Source organism: Acanthisitta chloris, unplaced genomic scaffold (genome assembly GCF_000695815.1).
Source record: "Acanthisitta chloris isolate BGI_N310 unplaced genomic scaffold, ASM69581v1 scaffold1890, whole genome shotgun sequence".
NCBI lineage: Eukaryota > Metazoa > Chordata > Aves > Passeriformes > Acanthisittidae > Acanthisitta > Acanthisitta chloris.
Window position 1 is genome coordinate 135,691 of NW_008653177.1, and position 22,574 is coordinate 158,264.

Sequence of the window (22,574 nt, forward strand, 5' to 3'; positions counted from 1 at the left end):
TGTAGAGTGAGAGCTTGCTGTGTGCATTCCCTGTGTAAGAAGTTAAATGGCTTTAGGTAACTGTGCTTACAGTGTTTCAATGAGACCCAAGTATATTAGAAAATCAAGCATCATATTCTTTAAATAATATGGCTAAAATGCTGGTAAATTCACAGTTACCATATTCTAGGTATTAGGCAAAAATCCCCTATTTACACTGGATAGTATGTACACATTTGGTTTGTGGAATGCTCCAGCATCATATCAATTTCTCCTCTGTGAAAATTGTAGGAAAAAACCTCTTAATCTTTATAGAAATATATATTCCCAGCCATCAATGCATGTAAATACTTGGTGTCTGGATATAGAGAATGAAGTGTCACTAAGCTGGTCGTGACTCCATATGATCTTGAATTACTGGGATTAGTTTTTAGTGTCTCTCTTAAAATCCTCTTAAGGGTGCAGAAATTAAACATTATAAATTTTAATAGTTGATCACTTCAGTGTGTGCATGTTTGTATGTGTAAATACATATATATATCTATAAAATTATTTAGATATTTCTCTCTCAGATCAAGAAGGTGCCTAGTGATTCTCCGTGCCTAAGTGAAGACAGTAAAGGGTTTTGAAACCCTGAGTCTTCTGAGAAAGCTGAGCACCCACTCTCACATCCTGCAGAAATCAGGACTCTCACTCTTCCAGGCAATTGGGGTGGTAACCCCAAAATCAAGACAGCTGGGGCCACTGGCCACATTTGTAGCTCTTGTCCCTGTTGCTGGAGCTCACCTACAGTAGGTTTGTTACCTGCCTCCCCTCGGATGCCCTTCGTGTCTGAGCACAGCTGATATGGATTGCCAAGGAGTGCTGGGCAGGGCAGGCAGTATCTCACAGCTTGGCAAAGGCGTGAGGGGATCGGGATCTGTTCTCCTGTTGGACTCGCTCGCACCCACGCAGGCACACACATGCACGGAGCCGCTGTTCGCATCTGGTGTCGGTACAGTGGGATGGAGTGGGACAGGGTGGGCTCCCAGCATAGGCAAGGTTGAACCCAAGCTCTGCAAGGGATGTGTGGGAGCTGCATGCACCAGTCATGGCTGTAAAAAGGTCAGAAACTAGGGGGTTTGTTTATATCCCTTTGGGTTCTTCTTTCTCTCTGCCATCTCGTTTTGAGGTATTGACAGAACAGTATAGAAGTGAACATTTTGGGTTTTCCAAACATGGCTCTTTTTTGATCCTCTTCTACATCTGCCCCCCAAACCCCTGGGCCTTTGTTGCTCACATCAGGACCTGTTCTCGAGTCTCTGGGAGGCGCAAAGCAAGCAGGCCACCTCCAACCAGAGCAGAGGAGGCCAGAAGAATAGGAACCACCTTGGTTATCCCTACGAAGGAGGAAAAGATTGAGTTCCCCAGGATGGCACCAAACTTGCAAAGCCCATTGAGGATGCCAAAGGCTGTTGCCCTGTAGGGAGGAAAAGCAGAAAGCAATGGTTAGGAGCGAGGTTCTGGCATAACTACAGAAGGTTTGGATGGATAATTTTGTGAATGCTCTTATGTTGCCCAGGGTATGCTTCTAGCAAGTAAAGCCAGGCAGAATAAACAAATAGATAAATAGATGCCACTGTTTTGCATGGCTGTGTGAATGTCTGTGTGTACTGAATTCCAGCTGGAAGTCAGTGTGTACTCATTTCTCCTTTTTATCTCAGCTTCTCCCAAGCCCTAGAGTAGCTCACTATGTCAGCCTTTGCCCTACCCAAACACAGCAGGACACAATCTGCTCTAGAACTCCTCAAAGCCCTTTCAAGGACTGCCTGGAGCAGGTTGTCACCAGAGAAGCAACCATAGCTCTCCTCCAAATCCTATTTCACATAGGAGCTAAAAGTACACTGCTTTCAATGCACAGTCCTTCTTCCCTCTGGCTTTCCCCAATGGCCTGAAAAAGACAAAAAGGGGCTAAAAATTCTGATGTAAGGAAAGATTTAATCTCCAGCACATTCTCCCATGTGTGCTGTCCCATATCCCAGATCTTTCTGTTCACATGGTTGTCTCCAGATTTTGGAGGGGAAGGCTGCCACAGTAATGAGCCATGATGAGAGGTTGGGGAATACAGTCTGAAAGGCCAGAATCCCAGACACATCCATGGAAATGACAGTCTGTATTTCATTTGGTGTCCATGCTCATGGCATGGAGTTTGGAACTGAATGTTCTTTAAGGTCCCTTCCAACCTAAACCACTCTATGATTCCATGATTCTAGGATTTGTCTGCCCATAATTTCCACACACTCACATGATGCCTGTGCACTCTCTACCATGCATACAGAATTATGCTTGCATCTGCCCATAATTTCCACACACCCACATGATGCCTGTGCACTTTCTACCATGCATACAGAATTATGCTTGCAAATGTCTATGCTGATCCCATGTAGCTCCAGCACTGCACAGACCTGAAGTACAGGTGAAAAAAAAAGTAGTACACCTCTCCACTCTATGTGTATCTAGAGTGAGTTTTCCCATCAGGAACCAAGAAGACAAAGTCAGAGGGTGGAGACTAAAAGGAGAAATATTCTGAGCACCTTTTGTCCGTGGGGTAGAGCTCCACAGTGATGACATCCAGGGCGTTCCAGGCGGCGATGCTGGCCCCGCAGAACAGGCACTGCCAGCCGATCATTGCCGACTCGCTGTTGCCAAAAAAGAGGAAAAAGCAGCACACTGCTGAGATCAACATGGAGCCACCTGTGGGGGGAAACCAAGAGGAAAATGTTGGTACCATCTTCCTCAGTCCACAGCTGAACAAACACATTTGTTGATAAAGAGAATTTTCAAGTGATGGTATTTCATCCCAAAAGGAATTAAATCTGCAAGAATGCAAAACCACCTTGATGGTGCCTATGTGTCATCTCTGATGCTGGAAACCAGCCTGAAAATGTTCTCAGTGATAATCCAATATTGCTGATAGTCCTGCTCTACAAAGACTCTGAAGACAAGATTTTCTAGGCAGGTTTCCAGCATCTCAGTCTTCCAGATGGACCCAGGAAGAGCAGAGGCAAGTAAACATGAAAGTCAATGAGGAGGAAGCATCATTGTGAAGGTTTTTCAACTTGAGTTTCAAGTGATAAGCTAGTGCATTTCATATCCTATTGAAATCACTTGACACATTTCTAGTTCCAATTAGGATAATTTACAGTCACTTGTATGAAGCACTTGAGGTCTCTTTTAATTATAAGAACATCATTAGATTTCATGGCACATTTGCACAGGAGCCATAATTTTGTGAACACCACTGAGGGAGAAAGTGAGAGCATTCATGCTCAGTTAGGCACAGTTCAGATTCAGATTCAGAAATATTAATAGCTACATCATGTCCTTCTACTCCATTGGGAATTTCCACCTGAAAGATGAAAATTTTGCAAAATCAAACTATTTTTCACTTGGAAGGTTCTGTTGTCTCTGAAATATCTTCATTTTCTACCAATTTTCTTTGTAGTTTGGGGGATTTTTTAATCAATTTGGTGCCATCCAAAATAAATTGGAAGCTTAACTGGAGTTAAAATGCTTCACTTTGGACATTATGTTGCATCTTGCCTCTGTGGTATCCTGCTGATGGAAACCTGCCATGAAGGACACCACATCCTCTCCTCCTCCTCCATGGTATCTGGCCAAAATATATCCCCACAGTACAGTGTGGTTATTCCCTCTGCTGAAGAGGCACAGTCCAGCATTAGGGACAAGGAGATCTGCTGTTTTATATTAGAGAAGGTTTAGTGGGACATGATAAAACTGAAGTCCCAGTGAGGAACATAAAAATGAAATTCTTTTTTCCTCTTCAGCTGACCAGAAATAATATGTTCAGCAGAGGGATATGGGTGGGATGCCAGAAGGCTGTTTCATTTGAAAATTGCATAGTGAAACATTTCAGCATGTCATTACTAATTTTTGTCCTGTACTTTTCATTTTGCAGAAGAAATAAGCATTTAGGCTTCCAGCTGTCATCTCAATTCCAGATGGAATTGCTGACACACTGACATGTCTGCAGGATGGGCAATCTTATTCAGCTTCCTTCGACATATTTCCCACAGACCCTCTGGTTTGCTTGGGTCTTTTCCAAATTCACCATAGGAATGCTCATTTTACCCCAGTGTACATTCCTGATACACCAGTGGGGTCATTTGCTTAACTTTACCTGTCTGATGATGAGGCTAAGCTAACTACCCTTCCCTCTGTTCTCAGGAGAGAGAGAGGTGAGCTCAGGAAAGTGAGTCATCCCTTACCCCTGAGCCACATCCCTGATTTTATTAACCTCATTTGGCTCTCCCTCGGAGTATGATTCCCATAGTACCTGGAGAGCAAGATCTGAACCCTGGAGGAAGCAACACCAGAAACTCCCAAAGTAACCATAAAGCTGATAAGGTGATAACTTATTCCCATGGTGCTAAAGGCATCTTGCTTGGCTGTGACATGGTCAGTTAATTTACCATATGGTCTCCAAAGCTGTTTGTACAATCATTTGAAAATCAGAAAAAAACAAAAGAGGGAACTCCTGAGCTGTCAAGCTGCCACATCAAATAACCTCTGTGAATATTCGTTGCTACAAGCAAAGTGTTCATTTATTTATACAGAGGCTATGAACTTCAGCATCAACTCACCAGCATCAAGACATCCTGTTTCAGCTCTGACCCTGTTGTGCTGAGCATTAGATAAACATGCAGGATTGGGCACAAAAGCCAAAATAAAAAAGGACGATGTCACAGACACACAGAAAAGCAGGGTGAGGAGGTGGGGAGTAGGTTATTTGCCCAATGCTGTGGAGTAGATCACTTGCCTCACCCTCTAGTCTTTCCCCTTCTGCCCCATTTGATATGGGAATGACTCATTCCCACCAGAGCCAGCTCAGTGTGCAGTGAGACCTTCACACTGATGATGCTCTTTGCAGGGTTGTGCTCCCACCCACCCACACCATGCACTCACTGTCCCCACTCACCAATCATCTTTATCCTCCCAATTTTGTCCATGAGCAATGCAGAGATGATGTTGCCTGGCAGCACAGACAGGCTGCCCAGGAAGCTGACCAGGTAGATGAGGAAATCATTGTCCTCCTCAAAGTCGATGTGGCAGCCTTCCTTCTCCTCCATGAATGTGGTGTTTATGAGCCTGCAGTTGATGAATTTGTGTTCATAGAGATCTGTGAGGGAAGAAAGAGGGAATTATCGTGCTTGGCTAAACTCCCTTCATACAGCAGCAATGGGAGCCAGGATCTAAAACAAATCAAAGACCCAGGAAAAGCTCCTCATCAAATAGAAATATTCAGGAGTTTTTATTTCAGTGACAAACTCTAGCTGTGTCCTTGTCTTTGAGTGGGTGAAAGCTCATACACTCCTTCCATTTGTGGACTCATCTGGACCAGTATCCCCATGCCACAAAACTCCCTTCATACAGCAGCAATGGGAGCCAGGATCTAAAACAAATCAAAGACCCAGGAAAAGCTCCTCATCAAATAGAAATATTCAGGAGTTTTTATTTCAGTGACAAACTCTAGCTGTGTCCTTGTCTTTGAGTGGGTGAAAGCTCATACACTCCTTCCATTTGTGGACTCATCTGGACCAGTATCCCCATGCCACAAGGACAGGACAATGCAGGTTCTGGCTTTCATGATTATAGTTTCTTCTCTATTAAAGTAGAAATGAAAAGTTTTTCAGGATAAATTAACAAATATTTTATTGCTTACAGTCAAAAACCGTAGGTTAGTAAAATTAGATTTTAAGCCAAATTTGTTGAATTATGCTGTTACAGCACTGATAATTTTGCCATTACTTTTACCTGCCAAGATCTGAGAACAGAATTTTGCATTTCCCACACAGCAGCCACCAGTGACACCAGAGCCACATAGTTAGAATCACTGATAGAGCAACCTGAAGTCTCTTTCCAAAAGCATCACCCTCATTTTTTTATCATCGCTCTCATTACCCAGCACACACTCAAACACACAGATCCCTATCATCCTTTCTCCTAGAAAACAGATAAAAGAGTTCTGATAAAATAGTTTTCTGATAAAATAATTCCTAGTTATGGAGACGACACCAGAGCAGGAATCCCATTACCAGTGTTGTAAAAGACAGTAGAGATGATGGTGCAGTTTTCGAAGAAGGTCTCAGTAGATGTCACATCTTCAAAGTAGCAATCCTCAAATAACGAATCCTCAAATTTCACTTCCTTGAATTTCATGCCAATAAATCTGTGGGGCAGGAAACAAAACTTCACTCTATGCTTTAAGGCATTTCCTACACTGTGTAGCATGTAGTGACAGAGTACTAATGGCAATGTCTAGGGTCATTTACAGAAAAAAATGAATGCATAACTGTCCTTCCAACTCCATGCTTACTTATTCTGTGTTTTAGTAGAAGAGAAGGGTTTGAAAAGGGTTTTTTAAAAAGAGATATGGACCCTTTATGATTTTTGGCAGTTTTTCTATTCCCCAAAACAATCATATCTAAGCAAATGTGCTTCTAAGGCTGAGGGGACACAAATCCTCCCATGTTCAGTCCTCATCCATCTGAAGAAGATGGAATTTCACTCAGTGCAGGGCATTTCCTTCATGAGCTGACCTCGTTGCCGTCCTTATTCTCTCCCTTCCTCCAGCATAAATAAAACCAGACATTATCAGGAGCCTATTGAGTCATTTGGTGAAAGGTTTCTGACAGTTGTTTATACTCAAAGTGATTTTTTAAGTGAAATTGCAGCAGGATTTCTGGAGAGAGTGGGGAGATTATCTGAGTTCTGCTTGTAACCATCTCAGTCCGAGGTCTATTGCTTATCATGTAATGAAAACAGATTTCACTAAAAATAATAAACTGTGTCAGGTGATTGATTTCTCCTCTGATGGGAAGCTTGACATATCTGACCTGCCTGCCTGAAGGATGACACAATATTGATTTACCTGTGAGATTTTGCAGGGACACTGAGAAGATATATTAAGTAATGCACAGGCATGTTTGGAAGATGTAAGGAGCTGTTAGGAACAAGCATTATTGCTTTAGTTAAAGAGCCCATGACTGTCACCAAATAAAAAACCTTTTAACATATGCTCAGAGGCCTAATTGAATCGAGCACTTAGAACACAGTGTAGCATGATGGTTGTTTACACCTTTAAATGAGCACTGCAGGGCTTCTTAACTGAAGCTACTAACAAATTATTAATGCACAAAATACCACAAGAAGACTATTCAAGTCTTTTGCTCTCTGTAGAAGGTCTCATAGGTTACACCAAAACTTAAGCTGTTCTGCATTTGCTCAGTAATAGCCTGTGATGTATTTACTCCCAAAGGCTGTTAGAAGCCTTTTTTTCCCCTGCAGTTTGCTTTCTTAACATCTGTCTTTAAAGGAATCAGCAATAGTCTGGTGTTCCATGGAGTTTAACTCACAGTCAAGGGCTGGAGGGAAAACACAGCTGTAAAACACTGAGATATGCTCTGGGCATTATTGGGATGTAGCTCGATTAGGTTTTGAGTATTTGAAATGGGGAAGGACAAAGCAGGACAATAGTACATCACAGTTTCATGTCTTCATCCTGCAAGATGCTGAGCATCCTTAATTCTCAGTGAAGTTAGTGAAAGCTCTGGGCATAACAAGAAGGTCCTCAATCCCTAAATTTGGCCAGCATCCAATTCTTACCACTCTCTTTTGGGGAATAAGAATTGTGGGGCTAGGTTTGCACCATCCCGTACAGCCCCTTGCTGCAGGAAAGGTCTCTGGAAGGACATGGGGACACATGTTGGGGTTCCCCATCAATGTCTATCAAATATACATCAAGGAAACGAAGATAAATAATTTCTGAGGGGAGAGGAACAACCTGGCTGGGCAATGAGATGTGATTTCAGCTGTGAGGATTAAAACAGCGAGCGCTTTGTGTAACACAGAAGATCCAGTGGGACCTCCCCACATGGTGCAAGGCAAGTGGAGCAACACCATGTCTAGTCTACCCAGGACAATGGGATCTCCATAGAATTTACATATGGATATTTTCCCACCCTTTTTATTTGGATTTTGAAAAGTAGCAATGGAATGGCTAGGATTGCTATATTGCTGTGGAACATAGAGGGATTGGGGCGCAGTCTGGGTGCAGAACTAAAAACACCAAGTCCAACCCGAATAGGAGAAAAAGGAAGGAAAGCAACGATGTTCTGCTGGAGCAACTTTACTGACTTCAAAGCACTAAAGGAGAAGGTGACAGAGATTCGTGCTAGTGTGGGAGAAGCACACCAGTATGGCCATGGCACAGCTCGCACTAATGGGCTGCAGGATGGAGCCTGGGGTAAGTCATATCAAGGACTTCAAGAGAAAATAGCTTTTTCTTTTGAAAATACAGCAGCAGAGCAGTTTATTTACAAGTGATGGTCTCTGCTGCCCAAGCCCAGTAGATGTCAGTGTGGGCTAAGGAAAGAGAAGTCACCTCTGCATCCAGAACTGCCCAGCACAGCCAGTGGGCACTCTGATCCCAACAAGTGGCTGCTGGAACCAGAACTCCTCACAGGCATCCTCTGGGATCTGGAGATGCCAGTGGCTGAGGCAGAGTATGTGAAAAAACAGCATGAGAAGAACACTTGGTCTGTGCAAAACTGCCTTTGGGTTAGAGATTTACACTGTGTGTCCAAAAGAACAAGAGAGAGGTTCAAGTTGATGGAAAATGGAAAAGAAAAAAAGCTTTCTATAAATTTATTTCAGTTTGAATACATCAAACTGAGTTCTTTTCACTTACTTGTCATTCCTGTATTCCCCATTTCTGTGGATCTGGTTTTCCAGGGTGAAATTAAAGGTGAAGTGTGACACTTCTTCCTCATCAAAGATCTTCACTCGGGATTCATATGCCTCATCTTGGAGATATCGGATCATATCAGGGAACCAAACAATAAGGCCATAGTAACTAGAGCAGGATGGGAGACACACATTAGGGGTACAAGATACTGCCAATGATCTACTTCATAACTTGTAAACTTGATGAACTCCTAATGCAAATACATTTCTGACACAAATTCTTGGTCAGCTCTGACACAAGGCCGAGCAAAGTGTCTCCCTACTCTTAGCACTTGACTGATCTCAAAAGAATGTTGGTCCATTCTTGTTTACTTAAAGCAGAGCAATTCATATAAGTTTGACTCCTTGGCTGGGAAATACAGCAATGTGCTATCCTGGCTGCCCAAGAGACTAGCAGAGCAGTAAGAAATTCGGCAGATTTCTACAAGTGTGAGGTGTAAGTGAGAGTTGGACAAAATTTACTTGCAGTCTAGATTTAAACTCACCTGAATGGTTTTAGTCTAGACTAAAAAAACATCTCAGAATCAAGTAAGGTCATGTATTTGAGTGTGTGTGTGTGTGTGTGTGTGTGTGTGTGTGTGTGTGTGTGTGTGTGTACAAGATCAAATGAAAGAGCTAGAGGGGAGAAAGTCAATATATTACTGCACTACTGACCACTTATCAAGGCCTGATTTGTTCAAAGCACCTTGTACCTCATATAAGAAATCAGATCGAGCAATATTTGAAGGAGGGCAAGGCTTGGTACATAAAGACTCTTTAAAATATGACCAGGATTGATTAGTCTATTTAGATGGATAGTCTACTTAGATGTGTAAATACTTATTCAAACTCTGAGGCCCCTTTAATTTCCTGAAAAAGTGAAAGTTCCTTACCTTAAGGCCATTGTAAACCAAACTACAGCCAGCATCAGTGTGTTCATCCTGTACTGGGCTGTTAAACAATATAGCACATTGTCCCAGACCTACAAATCCACAAGAAGGAATAAACTGTCAGGACACCCTAGGAGACACTCAACAGATTAATTTCTGAGTGCATCATAAATCTAATGTCAGAAAAAAAGGATTCGTTAGGGAAAGGTCAGATGTGTAGCTTATATTCAATGTTTGTTCAAATTTACATTTATCGAGATAAATGGCTTAGAAAAAGATATCTTATTTAACTATGTGCCAGAACACTTGATCTGAGCCCTCTGTAATGAGCTGGAGTGCATGACCAGGACTGGGCTGGCCTGATGCAGCCTCACTCAGGTTAAATCAGTAAATGTGGATATGAGCCTGTTCTCAGACCTTCTGACAACCTTCTCTGTTAAAAATATATGTATGGTCTCAAAGGTGCTTTCAAACTGAGCTCCAAAGCTCACTGAAGAGCCAAAACCCAAACACAGCTAGCACTTTAGGAGGGGTGAGATGAACTCAGGTAGGGATGAAGCTGAGCAGAGCAGGAGGCAGAACAAGATCTGCTCCTCTTGACCCATTGCAGAAAATATGGTCAGGAACATAGAATCATAGAATCATCAAGGTTGGAAGAGACCTTTGAGATCACTCAATCCAATTATCAACGTAGCACTACCACTGTAACCCCTAAACTATATCACTCAGTGCCAGATCCAGACACCTCTAGGGATGGTGACTCCCCCACCTCCCTGGGCAACCTATTCCACTGCCTGACCACCCTAACAGTGAAAGATTTTTTCTACTATCTGATCTGAATCTCTCTTGTCTCATCTTACAGCATGGCATCACTGTGGGCATGGTAGAAGAGAGATTAGGGCCCATGAAGGGATGTAACTCCTCATGCTCTTGCCACATAAATATAGTAATAGTATAGCACCTGCATTGCAATTAATAAAGAACAATTCCCCTTTCCTTTCAGCTCATCCTTCAAGACTAGAAGTTTTAGCAAGGTTTTCCAGAAAGTTCTGCTTAGGAATAGATAGATAAGCAGTACAGCACCTGTGAGAGGTTAAATTAGCTGAGGAGGCAATACAACATTGTTAGAAACTCAGTCTCAGCAGAAACAAAAAGCAAACACTTTCTGAACACACTGTGGGTGGTAATTTCACTTAAGCTTGGGGAGAGGGAATCAATATTCATCTGCTCAGGAGGAGAGCCAAGCGCTTAGAGCTGTGGCTGGTCCTGGAAGCTCTGCACTGTTAGACTATGGTGATGCTCACAGGGGCATTTGGGGGCCTGGCTGGCAGTGTGGCAGATTGCAGACACACACATCTGCACAGAAAGTGCAGTTAGATTACAGCCCTTTGCAAAAAACAACAGATTTTTTGGAAGTGAGAATCAGGGTTTGACCTGAAGTAACAAGGCACCACAGCCCAAAGCTCAAAACTCCTGTGTGACGTTTTCTTCTGCTCTTTACCTGTTTCAAAGTGGTCGTAATTCTGACCAGCCACCGCTGGTACCAGGTCCCTGTTGAGCTCTGGATTTCAATAAATTCATCTACTTGCTTTGGAGTTTTGATATAGGAAACCTGGAGGAAAAAATAAAAGGAAAAAAATAATTGGACTGAAGTTTCTAGAATTGATCTCATGTGGATGTGAAATTCCACTGTCATCTGGGCAATGTTTCCACAGGAGATCTCTTATTATCTTTTCCTTGAAAGTTAGTGCTAACAATTAAGCTAATTAATTTGTCAGCACAAGAATATATAGAAAGAAGCCTGCCCTCCCTCTTTCCTTTCATCCATCCCTCCCTTCATCCTTTCTCACTCTCTTTCTCCTTCCATGAAATATTTTAAGTGCATCATGTCCACTTCTATCTTTCATTTATTGGCTATCATGCCTGTATACTACCTTTTTTCTTTATCTTTAGATTCCCACTAGAAATTAGGACTAGGTAATTATAGTAAAAATTATCTCCAAGATCTGCCACTTGTATCCAAACTGTGCCCTCAGAATCTCTTTCTTTAAGACAACTAGCAGGAATATTTCCCATTTAGCATCTTTTAAGTACCACTGGCAGAACTTCTATGACAAATGAATGTGTAGATGGGAATCTTTGCAGCTGAAAATGTCTCCTGCCATCAAGTGAGCCCACACCACTCAATCATTTTGGTTCACCAAAACAATCTGAATTTTCAACACTGAACACCTGAACTGCACTGCTCAACAAATCTTAAAAATGAGTCCCAGAAAATATTTGCTCAGTAACTTTAAATAAAGGACATATTCAAGGAAAACAGATCTGTTTGTAAACATAATGAGATGAAAATTTGCTGAATAAATTTCTGAGTGTGAATGAGAGCCTTGGCTCAGCCGTGGAGTCTCTGTGTTCCTCTTCCTGGCACCGTTTAAATGTCAGATCTGGGAACTGTCCTGCTACCAGCTGACTCACCACAAACTGCCAACTTCTGGCCTATCAGAAAAACACGAAATCTGACAGTTTGTGCTACACCAGCCACACTCATCCTCTGCCTGTGCCAAGGGATGTCAGTACATGTCGGCTCAGCCGTTGCGCCGCACCTCGAGGTGCGATGCCGAGATCGGCTCACGCCGCAGCAGTCGTGACACTGTTGGATGGAGTAACGAGCACTAATAGGTGCTGTACAGCTGCTCCTTCATTCTCCTACTCAGCTCAGACTCTTAGAGTGCCCTACTTTGTGATATATATATACACATACACACACTACATAGATATTTATATATATTTGAGTTTCAGTCCCCAGCTCAGCATTACAGCCAAGCCAGCTATGGAATTAAAGAGAAGGTCTCTCTTGCCTTTGCTGTCGGGGTTTGCATTAGTCAAATGGTTGGTAGCCTAAAAATAACACATGCTCATTAAGTTCCTACCTGAACCTGCACACAATTGTCATGCTCAGATATGAAACATTCTTTCCTTAAGGGATCAGTCTCGAGGGGCCCAGTCTCCTGACAACCCTTCTGAACATGAAGCCTTGTTCTCCTTCTTGATCAAAAATACATGTTTTACACACAGCCATATCTCCTTTCTCTCCATCCTTTAAGAGCACACATCTTCCCATCTTTAAAAGACAAATCAAGAGCTTTTTCCTGGCTCTCTCACCAGGAGCTTACAACTGAATTATAGTAATTTGCAGCTGACCCCAGCATAAACCATTTCCCTGATTTTACTGTTAATGAATCCACTGGTGTGACCTTTTTCACAACAAGCAGCAGACTAATGAGTAGTAGCCACTCATCCCACTTTCCCTTGGAGAGATTAAAGACTGGGTATGAGGCAGGTGGAGTTTGGAAAGCTTATTAGAAGGTACATGAAGTTTAATCAGAGTTTGATTAGAAGCCAGAATGGAGAAAGGAGTGACTTGGGTCTCCCACATGCCTAATATCTCTTATTTGGTTTTAGTCTCTTTGAGAAGGCCAATTAAGCATGTATGTATTGGGAAATCACTGGTCTATACAATGTAGAGTAACACCAGGAAAGAAGAGTATTCACTGCAACTCACTGGATCGACTAATTCTTTGCAAAACAGACTGACATTGACTTTAAACACACCAAATGTGTCTTGGAGTCCTTTTCCCACTGCTGGGAGAGATTGCATTGAAAGAATCCTGAGGAGGAATAAAGCAATTCTGTGCTGCACTAAGGAAGGTATGTCCAGCTTTTCTATTTGACACACTGATGGCCTTGTCAAACTCACCGTAAACACCCTCTCTGGCTCACCCTTGGCCCGCATGTTGGTGTCATGAACTTGCTTGAGAATCATCCAGGCTTCATCATGTTTACCAATCTGAAAACACCAAAGAAAAGGAAAACAAATGTTGGAGCTCCCAGCCCTGTAATTTATCAAAGCTCAGAGAGAAATCAATTCTAGTTCCAGCATAGTGGAGAAGCACAGAGGCAGCACAGGCTGCATTAAATGTGGAGAGCTGAAAGCACAGTTTGTATTCACAGAGTCTGTGCTGGAGCAAGGAGTTGTCCTAAAACTGTCTGAGGCAGGAAAGGCATCAGGAATAGAACTTTAAAACCAGATGAAAGAAGAGGCAATGGATGAGGAGACCTGGTCTCTCATCCCACCTCTGCTAAAGGCTTGCAGGGTGAACTTGACCAAGATATTTCCATATTTCACATCTGTGAAATGGGAATACACACCATGTGCTTAAGATTTCTGAGGTTTATATATTTTCCTCAGTAAAATGTACTCTGTTCTTTGCTCTTCTACCAGGATTCAGTAGTTCCATTCCTAAATTCTCTGAGATGTTTTCAAAGGCACTTTGCTGGACTTAGAAAATCCCCATCCCTCACTACCTTCTATCTGTTCCCCATCTGAAAATGAAACACTAACCACCAGTAATTGATCCCACAGTCTGTAATCTTTGGGGTTTAAGGAGACTGTGGAGCTAATGTAGACATGTAGGAGTGGCTTTGCCTCTGAGCTTGTGCTATGTGTGTTTGAAGGGACGAAGAAGGACAGACAGTAACACATTAGGGACCTGCTATCCTCTGCTAATATCAGACTAAAATGTTCAGATGAGTCATCTTACCTCCAGCAAAAACCGTGGGCTTTCAGGCATGAATTTCAGTGCCACCAGGGAGGCGATACAGGGCAGAGAGCACACAAGTACAAAGACTCTCCAGCTGTGGAAGTGGTACTTGGTTCCCATACTGAACCCCCAGCCTGGAAACAGCAAGAGCCAACAAGTAAAAATACTGACCAGGCATTCTGAGTTTTTCTCTCCTAAAGCAGTTCTGAACTTTACAGCTCTAATGACATGGGGACAGGTTGAAAGTTTGCTATTCTTAGTACTGATGGCTCTTGGAGGACAGGAGCAAGCGAGTTCATGTTCGTTACAGAAAGCAAAACATACTTGCTCAGGATCTGCCTTTTAAAAAACTTCTTTTATATCTGAATTTTGAAATCACCTAGTGATAAGAATAGCTCCATGCAGCTGTAAGCAGGTAAGGCTGGGAAAGGGTAGAACAATCAGGGCCATAATTTATTGCTGTTCAGTGATGTCACCCAAAGTTTACAAGTTTAAATCTCTGATCTGAGAGGCACCTTAGACATGGCTCCTTTCCATCTCCTATATCACATATGTATTTCACATTTCATGGAAGTGAGCTAGGAAAGCAAGTTGGGTTTTTTCCAGGCCTACAAAACTCGAGCTGGGATTCAAATCTAGAAGAATCAAAATCCTAATCCTACATTTGAGATTCCCTCTCTCCTATTTTGCTCCTGATGCTTGACCAGGTATTCCCCTGCTAAGGACTGGAAAGTATAGCATCATTCTTACATTGCTCCCTTTACTTTCCGTAGGCTCAAATCTCAGAAAGAATGTTTAATTCATTTTTTTCTATAAACATTTTTATTCACATAATCAGAAAATCATCAAGCAATGATTTTTCAGAGGTCTCATCTGAGCCAGTCATGGTGTTCCAATAATTTCATGAAATTCCAAAATAGTAGGTGGAACATTGAAAATCAAAAAGAGAAGCTATAAAAACACAACACCAAAAAGTCATCTGAAAAATAATTGTAATGGAAACACATAAGCGATTTTTAAAGCAAATGTAATTGCAGCTAATCGAATTATTTCTACCTGACACCTAAGTTTGCCTATTTGTTCCAACAGACTCTGACATATCAATCAAAAGCATGAACATTCTTTATACTGAATGTGCTTTAAATGTGCTAAACATGGATTGATTGATTGACTGATTGATTGATAGGTAAATTTGAGTGGTTTTCTTCACGGTTTTTGTGAACTGTCCTACTTTCCTCACACAGGATTTTGCAAACAGCTGGTGCCACTGAATACTGAGGGAATTAATCTTTTCCAGTAGATATTTGCTTCTGATGTTTTCCTAGGTTACACACATGAGTTACAAGGAAATCCATGTGATATACAGCCTTTTGTTTCTCAGAGCAGAAATATGTTTCATTTTATGTCCATCTCCTTTTTCATTCTCCTTCCAGCCCTGGGTGGGGAACCCATTCCACTCCTGAACCCATTTAGGTGAAGTCAGATGTGACTCCAGCTGGGCAGATATGTCACCAGGTACACAGCCCTGAGAGTGTTGACACTTGGCTAAGGGAAAACATGTGCTGTCCTCACTGCTGTCATTCATAGCACCCAGTAATTCCCTGATTAAAGTTACTTATTTTTGATAACTGGATCAATTTTTGCAATATAATCTCAGCCCAGTTTTCCCTGAATGTGCTGACATTTAGATTAAGAGCTTAGGCTCTGGCAGGGTAATTCAAGGGGTGTGTTTGAAGCTTTTGATGGAAACAGCCCTCATCAGTCCTATTTAGAGCCTTAGTATCAGTCAGTCAATCATGCAGTCAATTCATCAGACCTTTGGTGAGCACTTCAGGTGTCTATTATTGTCAGTGGTGTTTAGGCTGGGATGTGTAAGGACTGACTATTGCTACCTGTGCAGGGACTTGGGGTAGTGTACTGATGCAGAAATGTGGTGTTGTCAAAAGCACAAAACAATTACCATAATGTGGGATGATGCTCCAAGCCATTGCTGAAGCAAAAATGCCACCAATCATCCAGAACATGCAAAGCCAGCTCAGGTGTTCCCCCCTCTTCTCACGAGACAGGAATTCAGAGAAATAGGCAAACACGATGGGGAGGGTACCCCCAATACTGAGGAGAAAAAAAATTAGAAAAATGAGAGTCTTCTTCGGTGTTTTTGTGGTTAGGAGGTCACACTCACAGATGCACTGCTCAAAAGAGAGACTTGGAGGAAAAATGCAAATGTCTCTTTGGATGGACTAGTCTTAGACATCAAAGACCAACAATATCCTTCTCATGCTCTAAAAGCTGAATTTCCTGTACAGTTTGTACAAAACCAGAGTAATGCTTTGCTCTTCTCCTAGATGTCTTCTCTTGTTATTTTGTGACCACTCATTTTAGGGAGGCAAAATACAGGCAGGCGATGGGAACTGCTGGGGATCTCATCAGAGATCCTGGACAGTGAGGACTGTAAACTGAAGTGGGCATTTATCATTCTCACTCACCTTTCTGTACAGTTTGGGCAGTACCAGAAGAATGTCAGCAAACAAACTTTCCTACCACTAACACACTAAGGGTCAAGAATGAGGTAACAGAACCACACATGCTAAACAGCAGTGCCATCCTGGCTTGGTAGCAGGGATGTTTCTCCTGTGCAGCCTTCCTTCTCCCACCCCACACACCCAAACTGCCCAGCTGTAAAGGGACTCCTCTGGGACACTGGGCAGATTCACCAGTTACCCACCCGAGGCCTGAGATAAGGCGGCAGAAGAGGAAGAATCCGTATCCCTGGACGAAGGAGGAGAGGAATGCGAAGGCAGCATTGATTGCAAGGGATATGATGAGGCATTGCTTTCTTCCCAGCTTATCAGCGAGGCCACCCAGCAAGACAGCCCCCACCATCATTCCTAAGTAGACTATCAAGCCTAGAAGTGAGAGAGAGAGAAAGAGAGAGAGTTTGGTAACCAGGTGGAAATAGAAGCAGATTTTAAAGTGCCCATTTGGTAGCTGATGTTGTCCTAGCATACTGTACAATAGAGATATCCCCATTCTCCCCTAATCTTGGGTGCCAGAAACTGTTCATTGGTGGAACCTAATTTTCCCATCTCATGCCCATGAGCTTGCATCACTCCCTGCTGCACTGCATCATGCAGTATGGACATACCCTCATTTGACCAGACCCACATCTTTCTTTCCCAACCTCTCTGCTCACACATCCCCTGCACGTAAGCAATGGCCAAGCATAAGCTGCTTAGGATGCACGTGTCCCAGCTATGTGCTACCAACAATACAAGAGTATTCTGATGTCTTAACTCTGCTGACCCCCCTGAGCACAGTGGGATGGAGTATGTATAGGGAGAGGCTCTCTCAGTCTGCTGTTTATGCTCAAAAAGCTGTGCGCTCTCTGTCTGCTGTTTATGCTCAAAAAGCTGTGAGAGCAGAGAGACTGATGAAGCATGGCTAAATCCCTTTGCAGCATTTCATCTCTTTCACTCTCTGCTTTTCCCAGCTGTATCTGAAAGGATCAGTCTGTTACCCAGACTCACCTCATGTAGCACAGCTACTTCCTTTGTGAATGAGCCAAGATCTGGAATCTAACTACAGGACAGCTTAAGCAAGAGTGCAATCTTGACCTGAAAATTTCAGGAGAAGAGAAAATCTGGGGCTTGTCTTGGCAGCTTGTTCTACAGATTTATCAGTCTGACATGGTTAGGAAAAATGGATTCTTCTTTTTTAACTTGACTTCATTAGATCTTCTACTATCGGGTCCTCAAATACAGTCTCAATGGCTCATTTAGTGGCAGGCTGAACAGGAGAGAATGGGTTCCTTCTCCAGAGAGTCTCCCTGTACTCAGCTCACTGTGTGCTTGGTACTCTGGCCTGGAGAACAGGGCAGTTGTCCTTAGTTCTTCTACTGCCACTGCTGCCAGAAAGGCCACATATTTTACTGCCTTTTCCTTTACACAGGTACCAGTGTAAATAGCACTAATTATTAATCCCTAAAAGTTCAGGAATTTTTTTCCATATATTTTATCTACTTTCCAGGTAGGGTTCAGAAGAAAGTGGTGGACACCACTGTGCTTCCTGGGGGGGCACAGAGGTGCAAGAAGCTGCCCCCAGAACACCTTTTGTATCACCTCAGACCCCATAGGCAGATTATAGTCTCTGCCTATGGTCTGCACAGTCCTGCTGTGGAGATCATGATGAGGCCTGATCGTGGCTAGATAGGATACAGAGCTATTTCAGGATGGAGAACATCTGCTTGCCACAAAGCAGAACTTGCAGTGCAGGGAGTTCTTGAAGGAAAAAAAAAAAAGATGTTTGAGGGTGTTTGGAGACTGGGGGAGACCAGCTGAGGCTGAAGAAAAGCAGCAGTGCTCTCTGCATCTCTGTCCCCCTAGTGAAGACAATGGATAGTGAGCGAGTAAACACACTGCCTTAACAGGAAACATTCCTATTCTCTGACTGCAGAAATGCAGCTAAAAGAAAGATTTTTCAGGCATGGTTGAAGAACATCCCTTTCGAGGGTCATTCCTCACCTTGAATCAAGCTTGACTTCTTAAGAACCAATGCCCTCCCCAGGACCTGTTCTGTCATACACTTCACTTGGGAAACAGGTGATGAAATTTTTTTGCAATTCATTAGTGTTTAAACAAGACAATCAGCCTGGTGGCTGAAGGCTGCTCTGTGTCATCCAGCAAAGCCAGCGAAGGGCTAATGCAGAGAGTTATTTGGCAGCTGATTCTACCTTTCTTTTGATCACACTTGGTTTAAAATGCATTACTAAATTAAAAGCTATGCAGCAGAGACCCATTGCAGCATTTGAAGGGCGTTCATCTCGCATTGATCAGAAGAGGAAAAGTTTGGATTTCTGAAATGTCCCAGTTCCATAGAGAGGTTACCTCTCTGTGAGTGGTTCTTTCTTTTCTATCTGCACCATGCTTGATGAGTAGTCAGGATTTTGTGTGTCAAAGGCAAAGAATCTGTTCTTGTTATTAAAAACCTTTGTACCAGAACAGGATATTGCCAGCCCAATTGTAACTCCACCCTGAGCATGCGGCTCTGTGCAACCAATACCCTAACTCCCTGCCCTACCCTCCTGACCCAAGCTGTCCTGCTGAGGTGATCTGAAGGTGTGTAAAGGTTTCATATACTGATCTGAAGAGAAGATACATACACATCTGAGAGTCTGGGATCTCTATTTCTATTAACTTTGGCCTCCAGCTTGTTCACTGAAGTGCAAATTACAAGGGTGAGCCAAAGCAAAAACTGTTTTAGTTCAAAATCTTCACGAAAGAAGAATCTTAATGCAGTGCTGTATAGCTTAATGCTTTTAGCCTGGCTCCTGAGCTGCATTTAATGGAGCAGCTCTGATGGCAGAGAGTGGACGGAAGTGATGATGAGCCCTGTATCTACTCACTGGTGTATCACAGCCTCCCATCTGACAGTAAGCCCTGCCAGCACCGTATGAGCAGCTCCCAGCACAGCTCAGCCCTCACCACCAGACCACCCTGAGGAAGGAAAAATGACCTGCCAAACTTTATTTTTTTTTTTTTTCAAGAGAAAAATCCCTGGATGGCAGATGTTCATCCAAATCCTCTTAGTAACAGTAAATGTCCCAGGTCAAGAGGAGGTGGAGGAGATTGCTACTGTCTTCTAGCTGGTGGTTTATTGCAGCTCAGTGCTGTGAGTGCTGCAGGGCAACCTGTTCTCTGGCCAAAGGCAGAGTGGGCTTAGCACCAGATGTGGCAGTGCTAGAAACATCAGGAAGTGGAGTGAAGCTGCTTTTGTAGGCAAACCCCTGCAGATTCTGACTCTGGAGCCCAAACTTGTGATGGAAGAGAAGATTTTATCTCTGAAACACAGCATCCATCAAACAGTGAGTGGCAAAAAGCACAGCAGAGCTGTTGATGTCACAAACTCACTAAGAGGATATTCCTTTAATTAGTTAGAGTATATGATAAACCAATTGATGTGTTCCCCCAGAAATTTAAAAGAATGAAAATCTGTGGCAAAGTAAACCTCAGGGACAACCAGAGACTGTCTGCTTGACCAGGTTCTGAGGGAAAGGATCCTGGTTATAGAAATATGTTCTTCAGGGATGAAACAAAATCAACAGAGCACTTTATTTTCATGGAGAAGTCTCTTTTCTGGGGAAGACTGCATGTTCTGGCCAATATAATTAACATTTTTGGGGCAGCTGCTATAAAGCACTCTGTCAGCTGATGGATCTTGGGACCCAAGGTGCAGAACAACCTCTGCTTTGCAGATTGCTGTGTCCTGGATTAACAAGAAGGTGGCAGGGACCCAGGGAGAAGCAGAATAGTCACTCATACAGTCTCTTTGCAAGGGAGATAGTCTTCTGGAGGACACAGTGATGGTTGCTACCTCTGAGTTTGGGTTTATTGTCAAGTAAACTCAAATTTGAGGAGAAGTAGACAGTAGTCTATCAAATATTCTATGGCACAACATTACAATGGTCTGTACCAGAGTCTTGACTTCAAGCCTCAGCTTCAAACTACACAGATCCAGACTGTGCTAGGAGGGCTCAGCTTCCAAACTGACACGTATGGTGCTTGGGTGAAATATTAAGGGCAGCTCTGAATAAATCATTATTTGCAGAGTACTCCACGAGTACTGGAGTATAATGAATGCCTGTGGGAAAGTCTGCAACAGCCTCCCATAAAAGTGGTGGAAAACCAAAGAGCTGAAATTCTAAGAATAAATTTTGGGTTATGACTCATCCAATGCTGAAGTTATAAGGAAAATATGTGGCCACTGACTGGGCTTATTCCCACTAGAAAAGAAGTAACATATTTAGCATTTTCACACTAAGAAATTTATTAGCCTTTACTGAAATTGTGTGTTCAATATTAGACAGGAATTGTGGACTTAAGAGCTGAAGTTCTAGGAATAAGGAAATGAAGACACAGTATACAGCTCTGTGTGTGCTAAACTGTGTTTCTACTACTTCACTATAATTAAAAGTAGAATGTAATGATTTCAGAAAGAAAGCAAAAATTCAAGGTTTACCTAAATCTCCATCACAAGCATGAATTTCTCTCATTGATAGTTAATGGGATTAAAGTTCTTAAAAAGGAGGCACATCTGAAAATAATCCCTTTCATGAAATGACAAGGACTCATGGAATAAGTAGAAAATTTGAGCAGAAAAAACCCAAAACATCTCAATGGGAAGGATTAGTTCCAGAGTCCTTGGGGCTGTCAGGAAGGTGAGGAGGCTGCCTGGGCCCTGGTGCAGGGTCTGCATGGAACCAGTAACCACAGGAGTGTGGAAGCTCCTACCTGCCTTCAAATCCCAGGGTGCTACCAGTACAGCCCTGGGGTACAGAGGCTCTTGAAGAAGAAAAGCCTTTGGACAACAGAAAATGATTAGGATCTTACATATGTTGTGGTTCAAACTGTAATAAAAATGAAATCCAAACACTGTCTTACTGATGCAGAATCTGTTGGGGATGCACTTTATGGACACAAAATTTTGTGAGTCAGGTTTGGACAATTTGGAAGATGAATGCAGCAAGGCACAGGATCCAATTGTTGTAAGCAACTGAAAGAGAAATAAAGTAGTGGTGGTCCCGACTCTCTTGTGCCATTGTGATGGCCAGAGTGTACCAGAACAGGGGATGGTCTCAACAGAGGATGAACCCTCAAGCTGAGTGGTCTTTTTTCCCTTTCTTCATCAAATATCTAACCTGCTCTTCCCTGTAGGCTTATTAGTCCTTTCCCCATGAATCAACTTGACCTTGTAAATGGAAGTCAAACGAAAGGCTCATTTTGTTGCACTTGCCTTGTTGATTAGTACAAGTTGTGAGGCTTCTTCTACAGCTAATGGCTGTGACACTGAGAAGTGGATTGCCCATGGGAAAGGCAGCATTCCATTTTCAGAGATCTGGGTGTGGGTATTGGGTGACTCTGGCTGCTGAGCTGCAGGGATTGTGCACACTGAAGCCCGAGGTGGATGGGTGAACCCACGAGGGCTGTGCCGCTGGGGAGGCGACGCACACCCGACGCTCAGTGCGCTGCCAGCAGGACGTGGGTGGCTGTTTACACTCAGACAGCTTCACAGTCCCCCCACAGGACTTGTCCATCACCACAATATTCATGGCACCATCTGGCTCCCCCTACCCAACCCCTCTGCTAAAGCAAAGTTTTCAGCAGAGGAAGCCAAACAAATCCTTTGCTGTTCAACAAAAACCTGTTCGTGCTGGAACTCATCAGACGAAATTCCCACAGTGTTTCTAAATGGGGATGCAGCGAACCCCGTATCAGACCTGCACAAGGTGTGGGGTGTTCCCAGATCACAAAAACACCTTTTTTCT

The 22,574-nt window shown here is 43.0% G+C and overlaps 1 protein-coding gene across 1 annotated transcript in view; it reads right to left on the reverse strand.

Moving 5' to 3' along the window:
* Nucleotides 1-1,254: 1,254 nt before the first annotated feature.
* SV2C (synaptic vesicle glycoprotein 2C) overlaps nt 1,255-22,574 on the reverse strand; it is a 26,566-nt gene continuing 5,246 nt past the window's right edge. Inside the window, exons 2-12 of the mRNA XM_009079683.1 lie at nt 16,980-17,160; nt 16,215-16,366; nt 14,255-14,388; nt 13,411-13,500; nt 11,155-11,265; nt 9,657-9,745; nt 8,729-8,893; nt 6,075-6,208; nt 4,958-5,158; nt 2,553-2,712; nt 1,255-1,438 (exon numbers count right to left, since the gene is read on the reverse strand). Coding sequence (XP_009077931.1) covers nt 1,255-1,438; nt 2,553-2,712; nt 4,958-5,158; nt 6,075-6,208; nt 8,729-8,893; nt 9,657-9,745; nt 11,155-11,265; nt 13,411-13,500; nt 14,255-14,388; nt 16,215-16,366; nt 16,980-17,160 — 1,601 coding nt within the window. The remainder of the gene's footprint in view (nt 1,439-2,552; nt 2,713-4,957; nt 5,159-6,074; nt 6,209-8,728; nt 8,894-9,656; nt 9,746-11,154; nt 11,266-13,410; nt 13,501-14,254; nt 14,389-16,214; nt 16,367-16,979; nt 17,161-22,574) is intronic.